The sequence below is a fragment of the Sturnus vulgaris genome, chromosome 9 (assembly GCF_052056855.1).
Source record: "Sturnus vulgaris isolate bStuVul1 chromosome 9, bStuVul1.hap1, whole genome shotgun sequence".
Classification (NCBI taxonomy): Eukaryota; Metazoa; Chordata; class Aves; order Passeriformes; family Sturnidae; genus Sturnus; species Sturnus vulgaris.
The window spans coordinates 21478817-21502583 of NC_142251.1; the positions used below are offsets into that span (position 1 = coordinate 21478817).

At 37.2% G+C, this 23767-nt stretch overlaps 1 protein-coding gene across 1 annotated transcript; it reads left to right on the forward strand.

Moving 5' to 3' along the window:
• The first annotated feature begins 55 nt into the window (after window positions 1-55).
• STXBP3 (syntaxin binding protein 3) lies at window positions 56-23475 on the forward strand. Its single transcript, XM_014885483.2, has 19 exons — window positions 56-187; window positions 3012-3061; window positions 3795-3876; window positions 5262-5338; window positions 5978-6056; window positions 8108-8208; window positions 10069-10223; window positions 11097-11187; window positions 12108-12232; window positions 13639-13743; window positions 14246-14303; window positions 14511-14576; window positions 15042-15122; window positions 15751-15889; window positions 16461-16567; window positions 17004-17102; window positions 17980-18065; window positions 19655-19803; window positions 21807-23475. The coding sequence occupies exons 1-19, from the start codon at window positions 145-147 to the stop codon at window positions 21896-21898; spliced, it is 1785 nt and encodes a 594-aa protein (XP_014740969.2). The 5' UTR covers window positions 56-144; the 3' UTR covers window positions 21899-23475.
• Window positions 23476-23767: the final 292 nt, after the last annotated feature.

Below are 23767 nucleotides of genomic sequence, written 5' to 3' on the forward strand. Positions count from 1 at the left end.
CGGCTCCCAGTAGGCCGGCCCGGGCTCCTGAGAGGCTGACCCCGGCCTGCAGGAGCCGCCCCGCTCGGGATCGGGCTGCGCCCTCCGCCACCGCCCCTGAAGAGGGAGGGGAAGGCAACGCTGCCAGGCGGGGCTGACAGCAAGATGGCGCCGGCGGTGCGGGGGCTGAAGAGCTTCGTGTGGCAGAGTGAGTGACTGTGGGGCTCCTTCCCCGGCCCCGCGGCAGGAGCGCCCTGAGGCCGCTCGGTGGGCGCGGGCCGGCCGGGAGCCTCCGCCGCTGAGGCGCCGGCTCCGCGTAGCCCGGTGTGTGGGGTCGGGAGTGGCCGCCCAGGTGGGGTCCGGGGCCGCTCTCGCCGCGGCCGGAGCCGCACTGCGTGTCGGAGCTGAGGCGGCCGAGTGGGGCCGGGGTCGGGCCCGGGCGGCTCTGTGGGCAGCCGGGTCCGGCGGAGGCCGTGCGTGGCGGCTCCTGCCGGCTCTTACAGGTGGTGGCAGGGCGCGCTGCTGGAAGGTGACTACCTCGGCTCCCGGCGTTGCCGCGGGTGTCCGCAGAAACAGTGCTGCAAAGAGACGCCTTTGCCTTTTTCCGAGATAAGGGAAAAGCCCTGAGCTCTGCAGGCTGCAGCCAGCGTGACGGGCTCTTGAGGAGCCTAAACTTAAGCCAGGTCTTCAAGCACTTCTGTGTTACCTCCGAGCTGCTACTTTCGGAGAGTGCTCCTGCCCCAGAAGGGGCTCTCTGCTCTCTCTCACGGAGCGGCACTTCCCACTTTGTGTCTGGCTTCACGGTTTTCGGTAGAAGAATCTGCAGGTATTCCCGGGTGGTCTTAAAAATGAACTGCTGATTTTTATCTCCATGGTTTGGAGCAGGTTCTGCTGGTGTTTGTAATAGAAAATGAAGTTGTAACTGCTCCCTTCCTTGCTGGTGTAGAAAGGCTTATAGTATTTCAGGTAGTGTAAGACCTTTGCGGAAAAGGCATTAGCAGCCACCTCATCCCCAAGTTAATTGTACTGAGGTTGTGACTCCATGAGCTACTCAGCCAGCCTGGCGACTGCCACTGAAATGGGAAGGTCCTGCTGCCGCCTTGTTTTCCTTTTCCTCCTCTGCTTCCACCTGAAAGCTGTTTGTTTGTGTCACTACAAGTGAAAAGCGCACTGTCCCTCTGGAGTTCAGTCCTCAACTGCTGGCACCTGTACCCTGTATGAATTAGATACCTTTGTTTAAAACCTAAACTTTAGAAATCCCCACTTTTGCTGCTTTGCTTTTCCTGCTGTCTTGCTCTGTTATTTGTGCTTATGACTGTAGAGCCAATGTTTTATAGAAGACTTGGACCATAAAAGGGAATAATTTGATCAAAGCATAAGTGTGTTATTAAGCGCCATAAAGACTTTTGAAAATGGTCTTGCCAGTGTGAGGAACAAAGATTAGAGTGGCAGTGAATAATAATAAAACATTTATATTGCGGGCTTAATTAAGAGGAACTTCTGAAATGAACTCTTTGTTAGTTAGCTAGTTCCTCTTGTCTTTCCAAGACTACAACGACAATGAAAATTGATTAACTAAGTTTTAGACATTGTCTGGCACTTTTTAAATGGGCAATTGAAGGCCATAGACTACTGCCTCCTAATGTTTCAGCAAATATTTAAGTTGGGGTTTTTATTAAGACTGATTTGTCTGAAAATAGCGATGCTAATGCTTTATGTAGCAGCTTGTGTCAATGTGTATCTTGTTCCTGCTCTGTAAATAGATGTAGAAGTTACACCTGTGGTGTGTGGAATTGAAGCACAAGTGTGTGGTAAAGTTAATTTACACAAATTTGTTGTCAGTTAAGTTCACAGTTATGAGGACAGAGAAAGCTACCTGTATTTAGGAGACAGTAGTTCCATGGATAAAATAATGAAATACAGAGAGCTGCTGTATATAGTTAATCTCTAAATGAAGTCCTTTCCACGAGGAATTCTGTCTTCTAACATTTTCACAACTTTAAAATGTTTTGTAGACTTGCATAGCAAGTTCTAGCTTACCCACAGATAGCTATATTAATTTTTGTAAACGTTTCAGGATTTCTGGAATTCTGTTTTTTGTAGCACTTGCCTAACAGTCTTTTCTTCAGGAAGTGTGTTATAAACGGGTCATTAATTTGGCCAAGGTGTGGTTTGCATATTTTTTTTTTCCACACAGGAGTTTGGCAGCCTGCTGTTCTGTCAGGGTTGTATATAGTTTTTCCTACATTGTGAAGTAAAGGTAGAAGAAAAAAAGCCTTTGTAAACTAATTCAATGTATTGAGAGAAGACAAAATCTGAAAAGGTAGTTAGGGTGTATGGTTGGTATAAAATCTGTGAGAAGAAAATGAAAGCCTGTGGACAAAAGTGGAGCATTAACCTGGGCTTGGTTTTGGTGTGTGCAGAATGCTTGCAGGAGAAAAGTGATTTTGAGACCATTGTAGGCCAGTTCTTTGGGTGAAGAAGCTCCAGGTTGAGGGCAGAATAAATAACAGTTGGAACAGTGCAGGGACAAGTACACAGTGTCTGGTACACTGATAGCTTGGAATAAACTTTCATTTTATTGTGGGAGAAAACCGACTTCTGTTTTTTAATTGCAGAAATGAAGTTGAAGACAATTGAATTATGCATTTGTATGTTCTGATGTCTTTTATAGGCAAATATTGTAGAAAAAATATAATATTTGAGAATTTGGACAAGGTTGTTGAGACTGTTTATTAAAAGGAATTCTATGTAATGCTAAAGACTGACTAATCGACAAGAGTATTCTCAGAAAATATGAATGTTAATAAAATTTTCATGTGGTTAAAAATTTGTTATTACACCCGTGTACAGACCTAGAAACAGGCAGGGACAGTGTGTGGTGAAGAATTCTGTGCAGCTCTTTATCAGTATGGATTTTTTTTAAATTTTTCTTTTTGGAGCTCTGAACATATGAGTCTAAATGGATTAATTATTTGTTTCTTTCTCGGTGACAATTTGATTCCTCTGACTTGTAAACTTTCTTCTTACAGGGCTGAAATCAGCAGTTTTTGATGACTTTAGCAAAGAGGAAGAATGGAAGGTACAATTTTGTTAAAATTTTTATAAGAATTCTCTCTTCACTTGAACAAGAAATCTGTACCACCTAGTAGAGAACAAATACATAAAATTAATGGCTGGCATTTTCACTTAAGATTTGTTTTCTGTCCAAGTAATAGATTTTACTTTTGGTAACTCAGCTCTTTGTATAATGCATATTGAAAAGTCTAGAGGCCAGTACAGGAAGAACAGAATAGTAATCTTTTTTTTTTTTTTTTAAGTTGTGAAGGAAAAAATTAGAAACTATATGTGTTTATCTTCACTTTCCTTTTGAAAGATTTGTACTTTATTAATTTCAAAAATTACGCTGCACTGCAGTACATATGGAGCAGGATTCAGCAGTATGATACCTGTTAGAACTGCTTAAGCTATAAAACAGTTTTAAAATAAATACAGATATATTTGAGCCATGGGGTAAATTAGCAGGAATTCAAAAGACTTGTGTTCAAGTGAAGCTTTCCAAGTACTTTCTATTATGAGTAGGGGTTCAAAGCACATATTTAAGATTGAGCTCATCTTTGGAAATCCTGTACATTAGGAGCTTCCTTCTGAGATTAATTTCCCCCTGCAATGTTGGTGTATGCAGGTAATGAAAAAAACAGAGTAATAAAACAGTTTTAGCTTCAAACTTCTATGGCAAGTTGTTGAGGAAATGATATGGGTTTAATATAGCTGATTAATTTATCTGAATTCTTGTGTGTTTTTTAAAAATATAGATAATGCTTTTAGATGATTACACAACTAAATTACTGTCACTGTGCTGCAAAATGACTGATCTACTGGCAGAGGGTGTCACAGGTAAGCATCATTCTTATTAATGCACCAATGGCAATATCCTGCTAAGAAAAAGAGAGAGACTAAAATTGATGAAATTGATAGTACCCTTGCAAGCAATGGTCTTTACTTGGTTGATGAAGACAAGTAGTTATGGGATATTAATATAGTAGACTTTTAGGCTTCTACAGTAATTAGTCAACTGTGATTTTTTTTTTTTTAATGAAAAAACCAAATGTTTCTTTCCTTGAAAGCTAAAATCCCCCTTTAAAATATTTTTTTCTGAAGATTGCTCAAGGGTATTTTTTGTTTGATTGGGTTTTTTTGGTGCTTTTTGTGCTTTTACCTTTTTTTGATTTGGTTGTTGTGGTGGTGTTTGGTTTGGGGTTTTTGGTGGGTTTTTTTTGGGAGGTGGAAATGGGTGTTTGTTTGCTGATGCCTATTTTTGAAATTGAATTAAACTTCCAAAATGTAAATGAACTAGTTTTAAATAGCTTTAGGCCTAGATTTTCAGAAATGCTTGTGTAAGAGGGCATTGTTTAAACTTCATTATTTCTTCCACAGTACTATTCTTATTCCAGTTATTCAGCATAACATGATTATTCTGGAAATATCGTAGTAGAGCTGCATCAATTTTGCTTTTTGGTGTGTGTTATTTATCCTTTTTGAGAAACTTTTGATGAGCATGTTTTCCTTTCCTTATCTAGAGGAAACCTTTTATTTTCAGTGAGCACACTGCTGAAAGGAACCTGTATTTCCACATCCAGATGTCTGACATGACTTACCTTCTTTGTTCCTCCCCCACAACATTTCTGAGCCACAAGAATATCTCTGCATTCTCAGGCTGATGTACTGTAACACTGTACAGTAATGACTTTATTGAACAGAGAAAAACAAGAGATGAGTGAAGCTGATTTGCTGAAAATGTCTTAATTTGTGCCTGTAATTATGTTGAAACAGACTAATTGCCCAGGAAATAGGCAAACAAAGGACAGAAGAGGCTGTAGTCCAAAATGATGCCCTGCATAGTTTCCCTCTCCTTCAGTGTGCTGGGAAAAGAACTGTCTTGCCAAGAGAGTTCCTGTCCTTCCAAGAGGGCCCCACAGTTGGAGTATGTTTACATTGCCATTCTGTTGAAGTGTAGAATACCTAGGAAGAATTTAGTCCTACAACTTGAGTTGTCACTAGACCAAGAATTGAGAAAGCCTTGTGATAACCTTCTGTATGTAAAATAGCAAAAAAATAAATCACGGCTCTTAGCAGAAGGTACGTCCTTACCTCTAATGTTGTGGACAGCTTGATTGCTGTTACTTTATTTTTATCAACTCTGTATTAAAATATGTGCAGTGTTTTCCTTAAAGATAGATAACATTCCTAATTATAAAAATGTAATGTTTCTTACTTTATAGTGGTGGAGAATGTATATAAAAACCGTGAGCCTGTCCCACACATGAAGGCAATATATTTAATAACTCCCACTAAAAAGGTTAGTATTTTAAAGTGTTGCAAGATCTTTCAGACTGAAAGAAACAACCTTATTTGAAAATGTTTATTTACTGTGTACAGCTGTGCACTTAACTTGAGCATTTTCTGTGATACTCTTCTGTGTAATGCCTAATTTCCCAAGATGAAAAGACAGTGTAGTGCTACCATGAAATAGTTTGCAAATATGTACCTTGTGATCAGAGTAAGCACTGTACCATTGCTTAGCTATTGTAGCCTCACTGAAAGAGATGTATCAAATGATGATGCAATACACTGGAAAAGAGAATTCAAAGTAATGCCTCTAATAAGAGATTATTGTTACTTCCTAAAAATTCTTGAAAGAGTAAATCTCAGTGCTGTTACAGCTGGAAAATTATGCAAGAACTGTGATGTGTGTGCTTCCTGAAATGAGTTTGGTACATAATTGACAATCTGTAGTTGCTTGCTATTCTTCATCTGGAATTAAAAATCTTAAACTTCAGTGTTTTCTTATATGTTGAATTTCAGTATTCCTAAGTGAGACTTGGTAATAGGGCAGGAGGAGAAGAGGGAGAAGCTTTGTCTGATACGTGTAGAAAGGCAAAACACTGGAATGATGTTGGTTTGTTTTTTTTTTTCTTATTTTTCTTACCCTTGTAAGTCTGTAGATGGACTGATTGATGACTTCATCACTAAATCATCCAGCAGATACAAAGCAGCATATGTGTATTTCACTGACTGTAAGTAAGCTTTTGGGTTGTAGTTTGTTAACTTTATATGCTTAAATAAGCTGCTCGCTTCTCTTGTCTGGAGTTGAGTAAATGAGAAGTTTGGGCCCTGTTTCTTGCAATAAGGTTTGAGACTCAAGTCATTAACCGTGTATCTGGGTTGCCAGGCTGTGGTCACCATGCTATGTGGCAATAGTAATTTCTTTCACAATTACCAAACAGTCTTGATTGTTCTCCACCTCTGCTTTTTTTTTAGGTAATGTAGTTTTATTTTTAAGTATTCCAGTCTTCTCCTGTGGTGGAGTGTGGAGGAAGACAATTCAAGTCAAACTGTGTATCTCTACAAAAACAAAATAGTACTAAAATCATAACTGTGTGAGGACTTGTTGAGTTATTCATGGGTCTGGGTTTCAAAGAGGCAAGAGCAGTTGTTGGTTTCTGTAAAGTTGTTTATTGCAAAAGTACATCAGTCTCAAAGAGTTCAGAATATTAAAGTCTGTGCTAAAGCCTCCTGGCATAGAGTCCTGAGTAGAAGAAGCAGCAGCAGCTCCCTGGCATTTCTTCTTCTGGATGGTGGTGGTGGTCTCTCACCCCAATACAGGGATTTTTATTTGTAAATCATCCAATGAGATACAATATTCAGTTTCGTGGTTTTTTCTACACCTGTTAGTCTTAATTTTAGAGTACGAAGTGGTGTCATAATTTACGCATATAGCTCTATCCATTCATGGTAATGGTTCTGTCTGTTCTATCTAGAAAATGTAAGCAATGTTCTTGCTATGTTTTCATTCTGTCTGGGGCTAAGTTTCTGAACTTTTAACTAAGCTTTAGGTTGCTTGAACTTTAACTAGACTTGAGGGCTTTTTGCTGTCTTAAGGCATTTACATTGTATTCTCACTTAACACTAAAACTTACACTTCTATTTCATATCTATGTGGCTTAATAATATTCCTACTTAAAACTAAAACTTACACTTCATGTCTGTGTGGTTTAATGTACTTTAATTAAATCCCTGCATTCTTTTCTCTGTCTGAGGGACTCAGAAAGGCTTCTATTTTACACACTCCAACAAAGAGTTTCTGCAAGAGCTGTATTAGTAATCAGTTGCTTCAGGTAGTTCCTTCAGACCTGTGAGCCAGCTTTTTCCCTTCCCTGAAAGAAGGGGCCCTCCTTAGCCCTTGCATACACGCCATAAATTGTGTAGCAGAGACAATTACTGGGAATGGGGTTAATGTGGCTGCACATGCCCCTGCAGTCAGTCAGCGTGACTAAAATGATGTGTAAAGAGGGGAAAACAAAACCCCAAATGTGCTGCTGAAAGCAGGCACTGAGGCCTGCCTGTCTTTGTAGACTCTGCCTATCTGCTACTGAATGTTCTCAAAGCAGTATTAAATTACTATCCAAATTCTTGGTTTCTTGTTTACTTTCATACTGAAGCAGCAGGAAAACTGCTATCTTGCTGTATGCTCCTTAGTTGCAAGTGGGCAAGCTTTCAGTTTGAAAACTTGCCAAAACTTTACCTGTTGAGAGGAATAGCTCCTGAGTTAGAGAAATAACTCTGTCACTTCCAAGTCTGTGTAATATTTGTGTCATCCATGTATTCCATAAATTCAGTTTCTAGACTGGAATATAATATAGCCTGGAAGTGTGGTGGAACACTTTAGAGATATATATTTAAATTCCATATTTCTGTGTTTTGCTCTTAGATGTGTATACATGGTTTCTTTTTGTAGCTTGGGAAGTGTTTTTTCCCCTCCTACATGATAAGAAATAGCAGAAATGTTTACTTTGATAAAATCAACATCCTTCACAGTTGCAGGACTGCTAATGAATGTTCAGAAACCTTTTGCTTGCAAAAAGCCAGTATAAATTGAGCAGTGGCACTTCTCAAAAAATATTGAATGTATGATCTATTTCACTTTAGGAAGAGTAGGCAATATAGAGTAGGTATTTTATGGTTAATTGGGTCTTAATTTAGAATTGTCTTCTCTGAATACTGTATGTTAATAAGTGAGCTCACAGCTGGAATTATTTATACTTAGAGTCTCTTTTTTCCCCCCTAGTTTGTCCTGACAGCCTCTTCAATAAAATAAAGGCTTCATGTGCAAAATCAATAAAGCGATGCAAGGAGATCAACATTTCCTTCTTCCCTTATGAGTCTCAGGTAAGTTTAATTCTTAACCTTAACAGTAGCCTGGGGGATTATTTTCAAGTGCTGCTGACCTTTTAGAAAACAATGAAATAGAATGTGGCTTTTGACTGACAAACTCTCTGTGAGATATTTCCATTTGGAAATTTCCAGTGCTTGCTTATGCCTTTCAGGTGAAAACAAATGTTCTTGTACTCAAAGACTTTTACTCTTTGCACCTGACCTCTTTGCAAGACTTGGTGTCAGTTGCAATAGGGAGGTTAAAGAAGGAATCTGTTCCCAAGAGCAGGCAAGTATTCTGGTTGGTCTGTAGTAAGAGTTTGTTACTGCTGATACTGAGGTTTCACTTTGATAGGTTGGGTAGGTTGGTGGGTAGGAATAGAAATAGGACTTGGTGCAAGTCAGGAAAGGAGAACATATGGACTAAGAGAACTGAAGGGGAGTGGAACAAAAACTACTGCAATTTGACAGTCTTTGCAGTGAGTGGAGAGCATGGAACTCCTGTTTGCTTAATTAAAGGTGTATACTACCAATGGGTGTTTTCCATGTGCAGCCACACAGTGGGTGTTGTGTTGAGAAATAATGTGTTGCTAATGCCCTTCATCAGACACAGAAGGCTGAAATGCACACTAATACTCACTAAGGTGGTGAAGCCTCCAAGCTCTGCCCAGTTCTGGGGGCTGGAGAACTAACCAGGACTGACCATGAATGTTTCCTGTGTCAAACATGATCAACGTATCAAGGGTGACAACTCTCATGTATACCAAGTGACAGGTGAATATAGGAGGGATTGCTGTTAGTCATGTCTCACTGTGGTGCAGTTTTCTGGTTTGAAGACACACTCCTTTTAATTATAAAGAGCTCTTTATTATTTTGGCTGAGAATCCTTCAGAGGATAATGAGTATGGTGGCCTGTTTGTTTGCTTTCCAGTGAGTTTGATGTTTACAACTTTTGTTTCAAGCTGGTTTTTGGAACCCTGCCAAAGCTGCTCCTCTGTACCAAATAAAGCCTATGAAAATGTTGTGGTCCTGGTTCTCTGGAGGACTCACCATGAAAGCAGAAATCGGGGCTACTTTTCTGAAGTTGAAAATAAGGAGCACTTAGCCTGGGCAGCACTCTTCTTATTTTTCCTGTAGTTTTGTATTCTCAGTATCTGGGGTTGTGAGAACCTTTTGAATCTTTAGCAGAGGAACAGTGTTAACTGGTCTGCCTGCTTTCTGGGATGCTAAGAGTAAATAATCAGGCTGAGCTCTGGGCAAAGTCCAGCTCATTATCTACTCGAGTGAAGCAAACCCCTTATCTGGATGGATGTTCTTCTTTGGCTTCGTCGTTACAGAGTCCATCTGAAGCTAGAGAAAATCCATTTACTGACAATGGGATTGTTCTCATGTTTGCATTCCATTTACAAAACTGTTGAAAAAGCCTTTCATCTCTCTGGTACTAAGCTGCTTTAATCAAGATTTAATGCATTTAAAGAATTTCAGCTATTGAAGATAAATTCTTCATATTAAAAGCAGATACAATGTGTGAAATTTTATTTTAAACCAATTTAACCTTGATAACTTGTATGTTCATTCTGCTATCGCATTGTATGGTTCTGTACAAGACAGTGACGGGTGTTTAGTTTCTTCCTTGTGTTCTGTAAGCAGCTTGGAAAATTGAGTAATTTACATAGGAGAGTAGTAGGGGAAAAGTCTGAGAACAAGAAGATGAGCTCAGCAGGGATAGAGGAATGAAGTTTGGGGCTTTTTTTAAGTATCCTATGTATGAGTTTTTCTTGCACCATATAGTTTTAAATTATTAGCAGACTTTTTACCGGGTGTTTGGGCAATCTGCAAGTTCGGCCCTTTTTTTCTTGCTTGTGCTTTCTGTAGGTATTTACTCTCAACATCCCAGATGCATTCTACCGCTGCTACAGCCCCACTCTGGAAAGGACAAAGGATAAAGATGCTGTACTGCAAGTCATGGCTGAACAAATTGTTACCTTATGTGCCACACTAGATGAGAATCCAGGAGTACGATATAAAAGGTGGGGCAAAATTAGTGCTTTATAGTAACTGCTTTCACTTCTTGGGCTTACCACATAATTTGGTCATAGCTCAAGGCTGCAGTATAGTTCAGTTTTATTTTTCTTTTCCTTGTGGTTGTGGATTAATTGTTTTTAATCCACAAGTCTGAAATATGGAATGATAGGAATTTGTGAAGTGTAGGTAGAGCAGTGTTTTTCTGTGTACATGCATGTAACAGAACTTGCTATACCTTGTCTTGTTCTGAATGGTTTATTTCATGTCTGGTCAGTAGGGTAACACTGATATGCTGCATTCTTGTGTGCATAATCCTGTAACAGAACTGCTGCTGTTCTGCCATTTGCAGCTCTGCTTGGCACCAAGGAGTTCAGAAATAGCTGTGGCACATGGGATAAGGATTACTTGTAGTAGAGATATTGAGAAGAATGCCTCTTTTGAGCTTTGAAAGGGATTTACTATCTTTGAAGTCAAAGTAGGCTTCTGAAATTGTATTCAAGGACTGCATTCTGTGGTGTAATGTGGTGTCTTATTCTCTGCAAAGGTAACAAATAATTGCTTGACTGTTTTTTTTTTTTTTCTGTTCTTTCTTTTTTTCCTTCTTGTTTCCCACCCCTGAGTGAAACTTCAGGTGCTGGGCCATGTGCCAGCTAATGCCAGTCTTTTGCCTGAAGCTGTTTCTGCTGTGTGAAATACCTGAAGCATTCAAAGAGTGAAATCATAATGTAGAAGTAAAAACATATTGAAAATACTTAGAGTGGAGTCCAGAAACTCATGAAAGCAAAGGATCAATTTAGGGAGTTTTCTGTTTTAAAGTAGCATTTTAGTGTTCTGATGGAGAAATGTAAGTTATTTTTGCATGCTTCCTTTTTTCCCAGTGGACCATCTGACAGAGCCAGCAAACTTGCACAGCTTGTTGAAAAAAGTCTTGAAAACTACTACAAAACAGATGAGAAAAGCCAAATAAAGGTACAAAGTGATCTAAAATGTTTGAGATTTTTTTTTTTGCAAGTCTAGGGGTAGAATATCTTTGGAATATTCTTCAACAATTGAGTTCTACAAATATAGATCTTTCTTAATAAGAAAGGCAACTAGTTGCCATTTAATTGTTTTCGTGTATGAAAGCAATGTAGAGGTAATAATTGTTGGAGTAAAGCTGTATTTATGTTATCAAACTGATTTTATTTGATATATAACCCTGTGATAATGTAGGGAGATGCTACAAACCTGAACACCAGGGATAAATGTTATTTTAATAACACCTTTCATAAGGCCACGTGTAGAAGGGGCTTCCTGCAGAATTGAAATGTTTCCCCTGAAGGGATTTATTGTCCAAAAAGATACAGCTGTTCACATAAATAATGGTTTTGATCTGTCACTACAAATAAGGCCTGATTAGAGCAGCTGCTTGAACACAAAGCCATGGGGTAAACCATTCTGACTTTATGACTTTGCACTTTGATACAGAAATAAATGTACCTGCTGCTACTGCCACTTCACTGAATCCTAAAATGAAACTTTCAGTTGAATGTTTGGAGATCTTTTTCCATATTGCAGCACTCTGATCTGCAATACAAACAATGAAGTTATCTATTAAATCTTTGGGCAGCCTTTTTTGGGTTTTGTTTGTTTTTCTTTTACATTTTTTTGTTCACTAGATGAATAAAATTCAGATTTCTGAGTGTATTGCAGTGGGTTAAGAGCATTGCCTTAAAATTAGTATTTAAAACCTTTGTATATAATTAAAATATTCAAACACTTGGACCATAGTGCAGTGTTTTTTAATTATTTTTCTAAAAATATCTGCAGTGCTGTGTCTTAATGCAAGTAGATTTAACATGCATTAACTTTGTACTGTATGTCTTTGTGTTTGTTTGATGGCCTTCTAGGGTAAAACTCACTCCCAACTAATAATAATTGATCGTGGCTTTGACCCTGTATCAACTGTACTCCATGAGCTCACCTTCCAGGCAATGGCATATGATCTGCTACCCATTGAAAATGATATTTACAAGCAAGTACTTAAAAAAAAAAAAAAGCTAAATAGTTTATTCTTGATTTTAAAATCCCTGAAATTGTTTAGCTCAATTGCACCATGGCAATATTAGCTGCTTATATTGCATAATGGTTGCTTCACTTATTTTTAGTCTTTCCTCTTGGATTTGTAACTCCATCTTTTCTTGACTTCCTCCCTTACTGGAGATTAGGTAGGATCTAATTGGCATTTTTGCTAAGTTTTGAGTCCAACAAATTGCATTTTTTAAGAACTAAGGATCTTGTGCTATACTTGAAATAAAACTTTGAGAGTGCACATTGAGATTCTCTAGATTTTCTTTCATATTATAAAATTTTTGGCATAACAAGACAAGCAATACCACTAACTAAATACTGAGATAAAGCTAGGTTATTTCTCAGGAATTCTCACTTTTATAGCTCCAGTCATTTAATTTGTGTAGTTGTTAAAATTTACATGTTTTATTGTAAACATGCATTTAAATCATTCATGTTCAGTTTGAGAACTGTTTGGAGTAGTGTAATGTTAATTTGCATGCATTATGTGCTTTACTGTCTGATTGTTCTGACAACAAAGATTTTGGTAGGACTTTGCTTTCTGATGACCCACTACAGCAAAAGTGACCTGATAGCCTCATTGTTTAGTTTGAGTGAATATTTTAATAGAAAGTGTAGAGTTGTATGAATCTGAGTTTGATTGCTGGGTATGAAGATGTAGCAGAGTATATTTTCTAGGTAGCCATGATCTAACTTTCATCATTAATCTTGTAATTTCTCTCATTCTTTTGCTTTCTGGCAATCTGCACTGAGTGAGTTTCTGTAAATGTGAAAATATGTGGCATGATTGCTGTCTTGTTTTAGGTTTATTGCTGTTTATAGTCACATAATAGCTGCTGTGTTGTGCTGTGCAGCAGTTTCTTTTATATGTGAAGTACTTTGTCCTGCTTAACGTTTTGTTGGTGAATGTGACTTCATTTTCCTTTAGTTATAATGTCTTATAGTATACAGAGCAAGCTGCACTTGACAATTGCAGTGTGTACTACTTTGTGCAGTTAGCATTTCAAACCAAAGAGAAGTTGACATTGGAAACTAAAGAGAAATTGAGGTGCATGTAAATATGTGTTTAAAATTCTAGTTACTGTCGATTTAAAAGAATGTCCAGAAGCTATTGCCCCAAAGAATCTTTCTAAAATTAATCTGCTGCATCTATGTTAAAATATGTAATCTGTAAAATCCTTCTGTAAATTATATTTTGTCAGGCAATAGCTTGGCTTATAAATTAAAACCTTTGTCTATTACTGCTGTTACTATTTATGTTGATTGAACTGTTACAAATAGTACTGTAATAAGTGATGAGAACGGGGGGAACCCAAACCCCAAATAACTGTCTGAATTTTCTCTTGGAAGATACAAAACAGAAGGCTCTGGTGGGAAGGAAAAGGAGGCAATTTTGGAGGAAGATGATGACCTGTGGGTGAAGATGCGGCACAAGCATATTGCAGATGTGATAGAGTATGTGAATAAATAACAAAGCCACTGCGTGGTTTGTTTGAGAGGGAGAGTTTTGAGCTGTTCAGGGAATACAGGCAGTAATGAACATGGTTTGCAATACAGATTGGATTCAGTTAAGAAATCAATGCCAGGGAGAAACTGTGCTTCATAAATATGGTATATATTCAGGTATGCAGTTATACTAATGCTGCTTGCAGTTCTTGAGGTAAATGGAAATCAAGTAGTTTTCAGGCAAATATTTTCAAATATTTTAAATCTGAAGGGATTATTTTGCATACAATACTACCAAGCTGCTGCATGAAATTACATTATGAAGATATTACAAATAGAATGTTTAATATTTCCTTTGTAAAAAAAATCACTCTTTTCTCTGAAGATAGGCCTGTATTTCAGGCTTTTACTTCCATTCAGAAGTTCTTGTTGCACTCTTCTTTTAAGATTTCAGGAAAAGATTTAAGAACTCATGTACTGTTACCTTTCATTATTTTCCTCTTTTCTTCAGGGAATTACCAAAACTTTTGAAAGATGCTTCATCAAAAACCAAAGCAGGAGAAGGAAAAGTAAGTTGTTTAAGTTGAGGTGTTGTTTTTCTTGGTAATTTAGTTATTTTCAGCTGATCAGATCCTCATGGATCTACTACAGGAATTAAGGTTTTTCTCAGCTGGAATTTTCAGGGGTTGTGGGAGAAGCAAGGCTGCCATAGGAAGGGAAATAAGTGTGTCATTTATTGGGGGAAGAGATTTTCAGCTTGTGTCATTTATTTCCAGTTATCCATATCTGCTCTGTCCCAGTTGATGAAGAAGATGCCACTCTATCGTAAAGAGATTAGTAAGGTAAGGGGGTTTTTATAATCACAATTTCAACAGTAAATAATTCTGTGCAGTTATTCTGTGCACAACTGCACAGTTAATAATTCTTTAATTTTCTTTTGTTGAAGTCTAGTTTTAGTGTGTCATTTTCCTGTAGTGTATTATATAGCTGTTCTCCAAATTAACGTTTTCATGTACTGTAAAATGTAGAGAAGAAAACTTGTTTCCATGTGTTTCATTTTACTATGCAAAAGAATGAAATAATTTGTGTGCCTTGAGGATTGAGGATATCATAACAGTTCAATGTTATACAAGGTGTTATGGGGGTCAGTCTCTAAGTGAAGGGGAAAACACAGAAAATGCATAATGGTACTGAAGGATTGACTCTTGTAACCAGTAAAAATGATGGATATGTTAGAGAAACAATTCAAGCTATGGCAACTTTTTTATTGTTTTTTAAATTGTTTTTTTTTTCTTTCTGTTTTACAGCAAGTTGTTCATCTTAACATAGCAGAAGATTGCATGAGCAAGTTCAAATCTAACATAGAAAGGCTCTGTAAAGCTGAGCAGGTATGTTTGAAAATGCCACAATCCAAACAGCAGCTTTGCAAGTACCACTTTTTTGTTTGCAGGAAAAGAAGCTTGTTTTAACTGACTAAACTACTATGTCTCTTGCTTTTATTTTGTCATCAGTTTTAGAAGTAGTAGTATTAAAACTAAGTTTAATATACAAGGCTCTTTCCCAAAAAGGAAGTGTTCCTAAGAGTTTTGAGTTATTTGGTTTTGTTTTTTTCTTTTTTTTGTCTTGGCCGATTTGAATAAGGATTACCTTTGTTTTCATGGCTCAAAAGTCCTATGAGGTTGCTTTAATATGTTGTGAGAGGGAAGCCCTTTTTAAATGTCTGGGAAAAGCAGCTTTTAGAGTAAGGCATTAGATTGTGACTATAATTTACATTTCTAAGAATTCTAGATATCACAGTTTTAAGTGTTTAAGAGTGTTATGTAGTGTTATTATAATGGTGTAGCTATTGAAATGAATGTCAGACTTACAATACTGAGTTTAAATTGATGAAGCTTGATTGTTTCCTGAAACCTGTGATTTAAAAAAAATGCCTTTCAAAACACACAAAACAATGTTGATTTAAATTACTTTAATGATTTTAACCGTGGTGTCTGTTTTTATTTTTAATTAATTTAGGACTTGGCTCTCGGAACTGATGCAGAAGGTCAAAAAGTAAAAGACTCTATGAGGGTCCTCCTTCCAGTTCTGCTCAACAAAAGTCATGACAGCTATGACAAAATCAGAGCTATTCTCTTGTATATCTTTAGCACAAATGGTATGACAAAGTTGCCCTGTGTTTTCTTCCTCAGTGCTATGACCTTGAACTCAAGTTTTAGGATAGTACAGTGGTTTTTGTTAATCTAAGTCTGTGTTGGAGTTGATAGCTGGGTTTGAAAGAAATCCTATCCATCCTCTGTATCTTCTCTCAGATTAGTAGCAAAGATACTATTGGTGAGAATTAAGAGGTATAATTAAATTCTAGATTGATACAGTGTTTTGAAATATAATTCTTATTCTTGCATGCGTGCAATAGTTTGTTCTCTTATTTTCACATTGAATCTGTTAAAGGGGGAGCTCCATGTCTATTGCAACATGAAAATAAGTCAGTGGGGAAAATTTGTTGTAGAAAAGGAGCAAATTGGCAGAATGTTGGTCTGAGGAATTTGTAACAATATTGAGTTTTGGTCTCAAGAAAACAAAATTTTATCTAAAATATAGTATCATGTTAAACTTAGACTAGTCACACAGAATAAACAAAGAAGTTCTGGACTAAATAATAGAATGTGTGAGACAAGACTGGTCTTACAGTCAGTTGGTAATTGTTGTCTGTTTTCCATATATTGAAGGAACTACCCAGGAGAACTTGGACAAGCTGATCCAGAATGTGCAAATAGAAAGTGATAGCGATATGATAAGAAATTGGAAATACCTTGATGTTCCTGTTATCTCTTCAGTAAGAATGTATTTATTTATTTTGTAATTTCCTACTGTCCAAGGTCCTACAGCTCTTTCAGCAACTCTTAGTGATATTATCCAGGTCTGGAAGCAGATAATTACTAGGAATTCTTTTTTTTGGTAATGTTTAAGTGGTAAATCCTTTGACAATTAGTCGTGTTAGTTGTTGAAAATAAGATACTCATAATGTTCCCTCTGCAATTATCAGATGGTGACTTGAGCTAGTTGATTTTGGAAATTGCCAACTTAGTTCCTTGTCTCTGAAGTTGGTATTTCTAGTGTATCCTGAATTCTAGAGGTATTAATTATTGTTATCATTTTTATTATTTCTTTAAAATCTTATACTTATTCCCCCTCCTTCTGCTACTGACTGCCAGTAAGTTTCAAAAATCCAAACACTAAATAATACAACCATATTTTGAAAATCTTTTCAGTTTGTTGCTCAGCAGCATAAATACACCAGAAGGGATCGTTCTAAAGAAGAAACCTTTCAGCTTTCTAGGTGGACTCCTGTTATCAAAGATGTTATGGAGGTAAATTTCACCAACTAATTAATTCATGGGTGCAGTGCAGATATTTACTCACGTGAGCCGTTACAGCCAGTCTTTTGAATTCCACAGTATTTTGAGTTTTCATTTTGTTCAATACATCTAGTGGGCAAAGTGATTATTTCTAGTCTGTCTCTAATAAAGAGCATTAGACTGCTGCTAGTAATACTCCCTATTAGAGATCATTTTAAAGATGAAACAAATGAAAGTGAAAGCAAGAAGTCTTTTAGAACAGCTTGTCCTGGGATTGTCAGTGTTTTGTATAATTTAAAGATCTGTATCTTCTTGGTTTTAACTCCAACGGGTCTTTAAACTGTAATTCCAATCTAAACTGAAGTGTGGTAGAGCCTGGAAGGTGTTACTTGCCACAAGTGCAGTTTCATTGTTTTTAAACCTCTTCCTAAGAATCAGTCAGTGACTGATGTCACACAGGATAATGAGTTTACTGGACTGTTAGTCTGACCCAGTGCTGTCCTTCATAGATTCTTGGTGGCTTTCATATGTTCATTTTTGTTTTCAGGGGACTCTGACTTCTCTCATACATTGACATATAGAAATCAAATACATGAAGGTTATTACAGATGAAAAGCTTCTAGTGACATCTGAACAGTTAAATCAGTAATATGGTTATAAAAAAAGCATTCCTTTTGATACACAAAACACTTAATAATACATTTTAGCATGATGTGGTCTAGCATTTTGTTACATAGGAGTGTTATTCATGAGATGCTACTTGAAATTATTTGTTGGACTGCATGTATTGGCATGAAATTCCAGTTAGACATCCTTTCTGAAAGCTGAAACTTGATGTGGTTAAGGTCTGTATGGCTTTTTAAAGTGTGTCTTTTTTTTTGCCCTGCAGGATGCTATAGAAAACAAATTAGATTCAAAAGACTGGCCTTATTGTTCCCGATGTCCTCCCACCTGGAATGGCTCAGGAGCAGTAAGGTAAATGGTTTAATTTCCTGAAACATAATTTACCCAGATCTCAGTACTTTGGTCGTTTACATTCTAAAGCCATACAGAAGTGTGCTTACTGAACAGTGAATAACACATGTAAGGTAATGTTAATGTGCCAAGTCTATGTTTTTATTTCATCCAAAACAACTTGGTTGTTATTTTAATAATTCTTAGCGCTTTTATTTGCAGTATGTCCCTTTTGCTTCAAGGCTAGAAATAACATTTCATATTCCCAGAATGAGAAGTTTAAACCATTGAGTGTGAAATAGTGTCAGGAATGAACGTTCAGTACTGTGACTTAGGTAAAAAGAATGTTTTACTTCTGCAAGTTATCTCTGCTATGTTAGTGGTGGTGACATTATTGGGATTAATGACCTCAGGAAATTAAATTAATCTTTTGTAGGCTCCCTGATTAGGAAATATGGCCCTGTTAGGCATTTGACCGCTGTTGCCAGAGAGTGGTTTAGACAAGTGTGGGACAGTTGGAGATCTTGAAATTAATTTGCTGCTAATGAATATGAAATGTGTACTTGCATATTTAATGATTGCCGCTGCGAGGTGACTTTTGGAATTTTTTTTAGCTTACCTGTACTGTTCCTTCTTTCTCTTTTTAATTCCACTAGCTCCTGAACCTCATGACCGAAACCTTCCAATTTGAGAGCTTTATCACTTTTTATAGTTTTATTTAAATAGTGAGACAAATGAATAAAGACTTCCAAGAGTGTTTCTATCACAGGAATGCTCACTAAGTGTTCCTCTCTCAGGAATGCTCACTGCACTAATCAGATGCTGGAATTCAGGGAGGGAAACATTCAACGTATCCTAAATGTGGAAGACACACTTGAGTTGGAATTTGTACCTTACTAAATAAAAAACAAAAAGTAGAGACACTCCTAGGAAAATAGGTTTTCTACTTCCAGTTCAAATTAAACTGTTGGTAGTGTATCCTTCTGCTTCTGGAAATGCACTAGGATGCAAGGGAATACTAGAGCAAGTCCCTGGAACTTGATCTCTGTCTTATAGGCTGGTGAAATGTGGGACTCTTGAAGGCAATAGTTCAGAGAGATCAGGACTGCAGATGACTTAACCTGAGTCTGCAATTACTACATGTGTGTTAGACTTCTAAGAGCTTCAGGCTGTTTTGTTTTTCTAAGGTATCTGAATCTGATTTGATAACAGACAAATACTTTCTTTAGAGATTCTATTGACGTTCAGAGATTGAAAAACCTAAGACTCCAGCTTTTTCAAACGAGCCTCTCATGAAAAATGCCACTGGAATTGGGAGCATGCAGAGTTAAGCTGCTTGGCAGGAGTCTTTGGCATGTTAGCTGTGTGTGCAACTAAGTTTTTGTTTTGTAGTTATTTTCCCCCTGGTGATACCTAAACAGTTTGAGTAATGTAATAATTTTAAAAACTTAATAAAAACAAGTTAGCAATTTATCTAAATACTTTCGCTAGAATTATAATCAAGCCACGAACTGCATGACAGAAATTGCTACTGCTTGTTGACTGTATAATTTTAACCCACAATTAATCAGGCAAGCTGTATAAATGCCACCCTGTGAAATGCTTTGCAGTGCACGGCAGAAGCCTCGGGCGAGTTGCAGAGAGGAGCGGCGGAGCGGCGCGAGGCTGATCGTGTTTGTCATCGGGGGCGTCACACTCTCCGAGATGCGCAGCGCCTACGAGGTGTCCGACGCCTACAAGTCCTGTGAAGTTGTTATTGGTAAGCTGGCCTTGGGAAAGGGTGGGGGGTGTGCTGTGCTACGTGTGCTTCTGGAAAATGTAACAGTCGTTTTCCTTAGATTGCCTCTGGTTCGCTGCACTAAGACTATAGCCTGCGTATTTCTTAAAACTATGCACTTAAAAGCATCTTTTCAGGTTGTCTCAACTGCTTGATGTTTGGAGGGGTTTTTTGCCACAAGACGTCAAGGACAAACCAGTGATACTCTACAGAAGAATTATGTCAGACTGTATAGGAAACAGGATTTCAAGAGACCTCTATTTCTTTGCATTACAGTTCCTAACAAACTTCTGCATATGCCTGTGCTTTACCTTCAGTGGCACTTGCTACTCTCATTGCTTCTGGAAGTAGGAAACCTGACAGACCAGTGCTAAATTGCTCACTTTGGAAGCAAGTATCAAAAACCCCCAACAATCCTAATCAAAATTCCACCCAAAAAACTAAATAAATAGACCCCAAACCATTCTTTCAGTGTAGCTCAGTTGACTTTGCAACATTTTCTAGTTTCTGTTGTGGCTGCTTGAGAGGCTTTGCATAAGCCATGCAGTGATTAACAGCTTGGGTCCTGAAAACTTCCCTGCTTAAGGTTTGGCAATTGTCAGCTGGTGTAGCAATCTCTCAGCACTTCAGAGGTAATAAATGCTTGTTCCATCAGCTGCTGTGCTTCAAATGAATTTTAAATAGCATTACAGGAAATAATTAGGTGCTAAAACATGTACATATATATAATATATAGGAACAGAACTCTTAGATATAGAACCTTACCGCAGACCTGTGTCCATCTGCAGAGCCAGCTGATGGCTGCATGCAGAGTTATCTAAAGCATTCTAAATTGCTTGAGAGGTATACATCTGGCATTTAAATTTAGTCTTGAGATTCAGATTGAATCTGTCTACCATCTATCATGATTTTACTTAAATAAATGTTCTTCCCTAAAACAATGCCAACCTTGATTCTAAGATCTAGAGTCTGTTACCTCAAAATATTCAGGGATATTGTAGGTGTGTGTGTGTGTGTAGTTGGTTTTGTTTTGGTTTAATTTTTATTTGCTAGTTTCATTGGTGGTGGTTGAGGTAGGTTTAATGCTGGTTCGAGTTCTGAGTAGTAATGGAAAGACCAGGACAACAGGAATGTAGTTTAACCAGATGATTTCCTCACCTGAGACTTGTTTACAATACCATGTTTAGTGTTGGTGACTCTTTCAGTGGAGTATCTGGCACTCACCACAGCACTATCTTCCCTTTTGTTTAGAGATGATTCTTGTAGTTTTGATTTTAATCCTGATTTCTGAGAGAAGATGATAGTTGCCAAATTTCTACATGGATTACTGAAAGATTAACATGTGGCTATGTTCCTGATTCAGAACCCCAGGAATGTTAGTCCATTCAGAGTGACACTTCTTGTTGCCTTCAGAACTGCAGGGTGACCCTTCATGGCAGAAGTTATAATCACTCTCTGTGAGAATAAGAGGTACTTGTGCACTAACGAGTCATAAGGATTTTCTTTGCTGCTCAAGACTTGAATTTTGTTATTTCAAGGAAACGTTAGTCAGTCAAAGCCAATTTTCTGTAACTGATATTTCTGTGGAACACTACTGTGTATGATAATCTTGAATCCAGATAGTTTCTTGATTCTAGGGTAAAGCCTCTCATTAACTCATCCTTTCACAGAATGCCAGGTTTCTTGTAGGCTGGGACAATTGCCCAGGCTCAGTCCTGTCTTTCAAACAGAGCAGAGCAGGACTTGAAACTTGGATTCAAAGTATGGGTCCTGATCTGGATGTCTGAGTGTGAGAAGAGGGATATTGCCTGTCTAATGGTGACACTTACATGGTGGTGTTTTACATGAAAATACTTTGACATGTTGCACTTGTCAGTTTTCCAGGTGTGGTAAAAACCACGGGCATGTAACTGATGTTTTTACAAGGGAATGTCTGAAAATCACAATTTAACTGATGCAGTTCACACTTACATTTTTTTTGTCAGGTTCTACTCATATTTTGACACCTAGAAGACTGCTGGAGGAGGTGAAGAGCCTTAGCAAACCCAAGGATATGGTCTGCATTAAGGATGAATAGATACGGTGATGTTTATGATGCATTAAAAACACACACAGTATGTACATATTTTAATAGAACTGACTTTTCCAAATACTGCACTTCAGTACTACATGGTTCCTAATGGGAGATCATGTTATAATTTAAATTTGCTGCTTTTGGGGGAGTAAAAGGCAGAGAGATGAAAAGATAAACACATGTGTTTCTTATGTTCTGTTTAGTATTACACTGCAAGTGCTTTTTTAAAAGGGCATGTTTGTTCCTAACTAATTATGTTGAAAAGTTACTGGAATTGTCTTTGAGAACTGTGAAAGCTTTCTATAATAGAATTTCTTTCTAAAAATGACTGAATTAAAAAGGGCCTAGGCACTTGGGTAGAGACTTCAAGAAAAAACTTGTAAATATGGTAAAAATGTTTCATACAAGTTCACTGTCTTAAAGTGTAATGTTTTCTGTAAAAATACCTCGCTGAAAATTCTTTAAATATGTGTAATTGTGAAAAATCTAAAGGCTTTTTAGATGGTTCTGGGTAAGGTAGATAGTTAATCACAGAATTATTGAGTAGTTCCAATCACAGTAAATAACTTTGGAGAAATGCTGTCAACTGTGCACTGAAGTACACTTTATATTTAAGTATATACAGAGATAATTACTGAAGCTTTTTTAAAAAGTTAATTTCTTAGCAAATTCTTTATGATTGTCTACATAGTCTGTCTGTTTCAGAAGTTGAATTGCCTGTGATACAGAATTTCCAAAACTAAGCATATCTCTTTGAGGAAGTGGAGGCAAGGGAAAGGAGAGGACAAAAAGGGAAGCAGCCCAGCCTTTCAAAGGGCTTGGTAATTCAGAAAAGAAAAGCACAAAGCAAACAAAGTGATAAACCTGATGTACTCAAGAGAACTTACTTTTTAAAAATTTTGTTACATACTAAGAAACAAGTACTTAAATTTGCATTGAAGGGAATAAAAATCAAATTGTATGAATTCTGTAGTACTGGTAATGTTTAGATTTCTCTTCAAAAATTACTTAATTAAAATTACTGAACTTTTAAAAGGATGTTGTATTTATGTGCCTTGAAATGTTAATTTGTTGTATGTAGAATCCAAGAGAAATGTTATAATGAGAGAATAGATTACTCATGGCCTTTTGTTTACATTTTTTCCAATGATGAGTATTTATTTTTTATTTTGTGATTTTGTTTTTTTCCCTTTATTTTTGCTCTCAGTTAACCAGTACTTTAAGAGAACATTTTTTTAGATGAGTTCATTCAGAGTTAATTAGAAGGTAGAAAAAGGTCAACTTCCCCTACATCAGAGAGGAATGAAAGAGGAGAACATGACATCATGATTCTTAAATGTGATCACATGGGGTGTGATGAGAATAAGTGGCTGTAGCTTTCAAATGCACCTAAATGACTTTGGAATTGAATCTACACTGACTTTTTTTTTCAATAGGACTACAGAACAACACTCTTAAATCAACCAGTTCATCAAATACCATGTACATCACAACCTTAAAAAAAAAGTGTTGTTTTTGTGGATTCTAGTTTATAACTCTATCACAGTAAAAATCCAGAGTAAAATTACTTATCTAAGAAATGCTGTGTTCAATGTTTTCTTACTAAAGATGCACACTTTTGAAATTGGTACTGAAAAATTGCACTAAAATTATATATATTTTTTTATACCTTTGGCAAGAAGAACCCAAGTTTGTTGTAACAGCTATATGTAGGTGCAATTTTTTTTTTCCTATTCCTAAAGCTGGAAAGTAGTTAAGTACAGAAGAAAATAGCTGATATCAGTGTTACACTTAAGGACTGAAATAATTTATTTCAGTAGTATATAAAATCCATTGTGTTGATATTTTTTTTAATTGCTTATAGTTGAAGAA

Bases quoted from the DNA above. Each gene is read 5' to 3' on its own strand.
- STXBP3 (XM_014885483.2), top strand. From the start codon at position 145: ATGGCGCCGGCGGTGCGGGGGCTGAAGAGCTTCGTGTGGCAGA. The intron at 6,057-8,107 runs GTAAGTAAGCTT...TTTCCCCCCTAG, and splicing joins ATATGTGTATTTCACTGACT to TTTGTCCTGACAGCCTCTTC. The intron at 17,103-17,979 runs GTAAATTTCACC...TTTGCCCTGCAG, and splicing joins TTATCAAAGATGTTATGGAG to GATGCTATAGAAAACAAATT.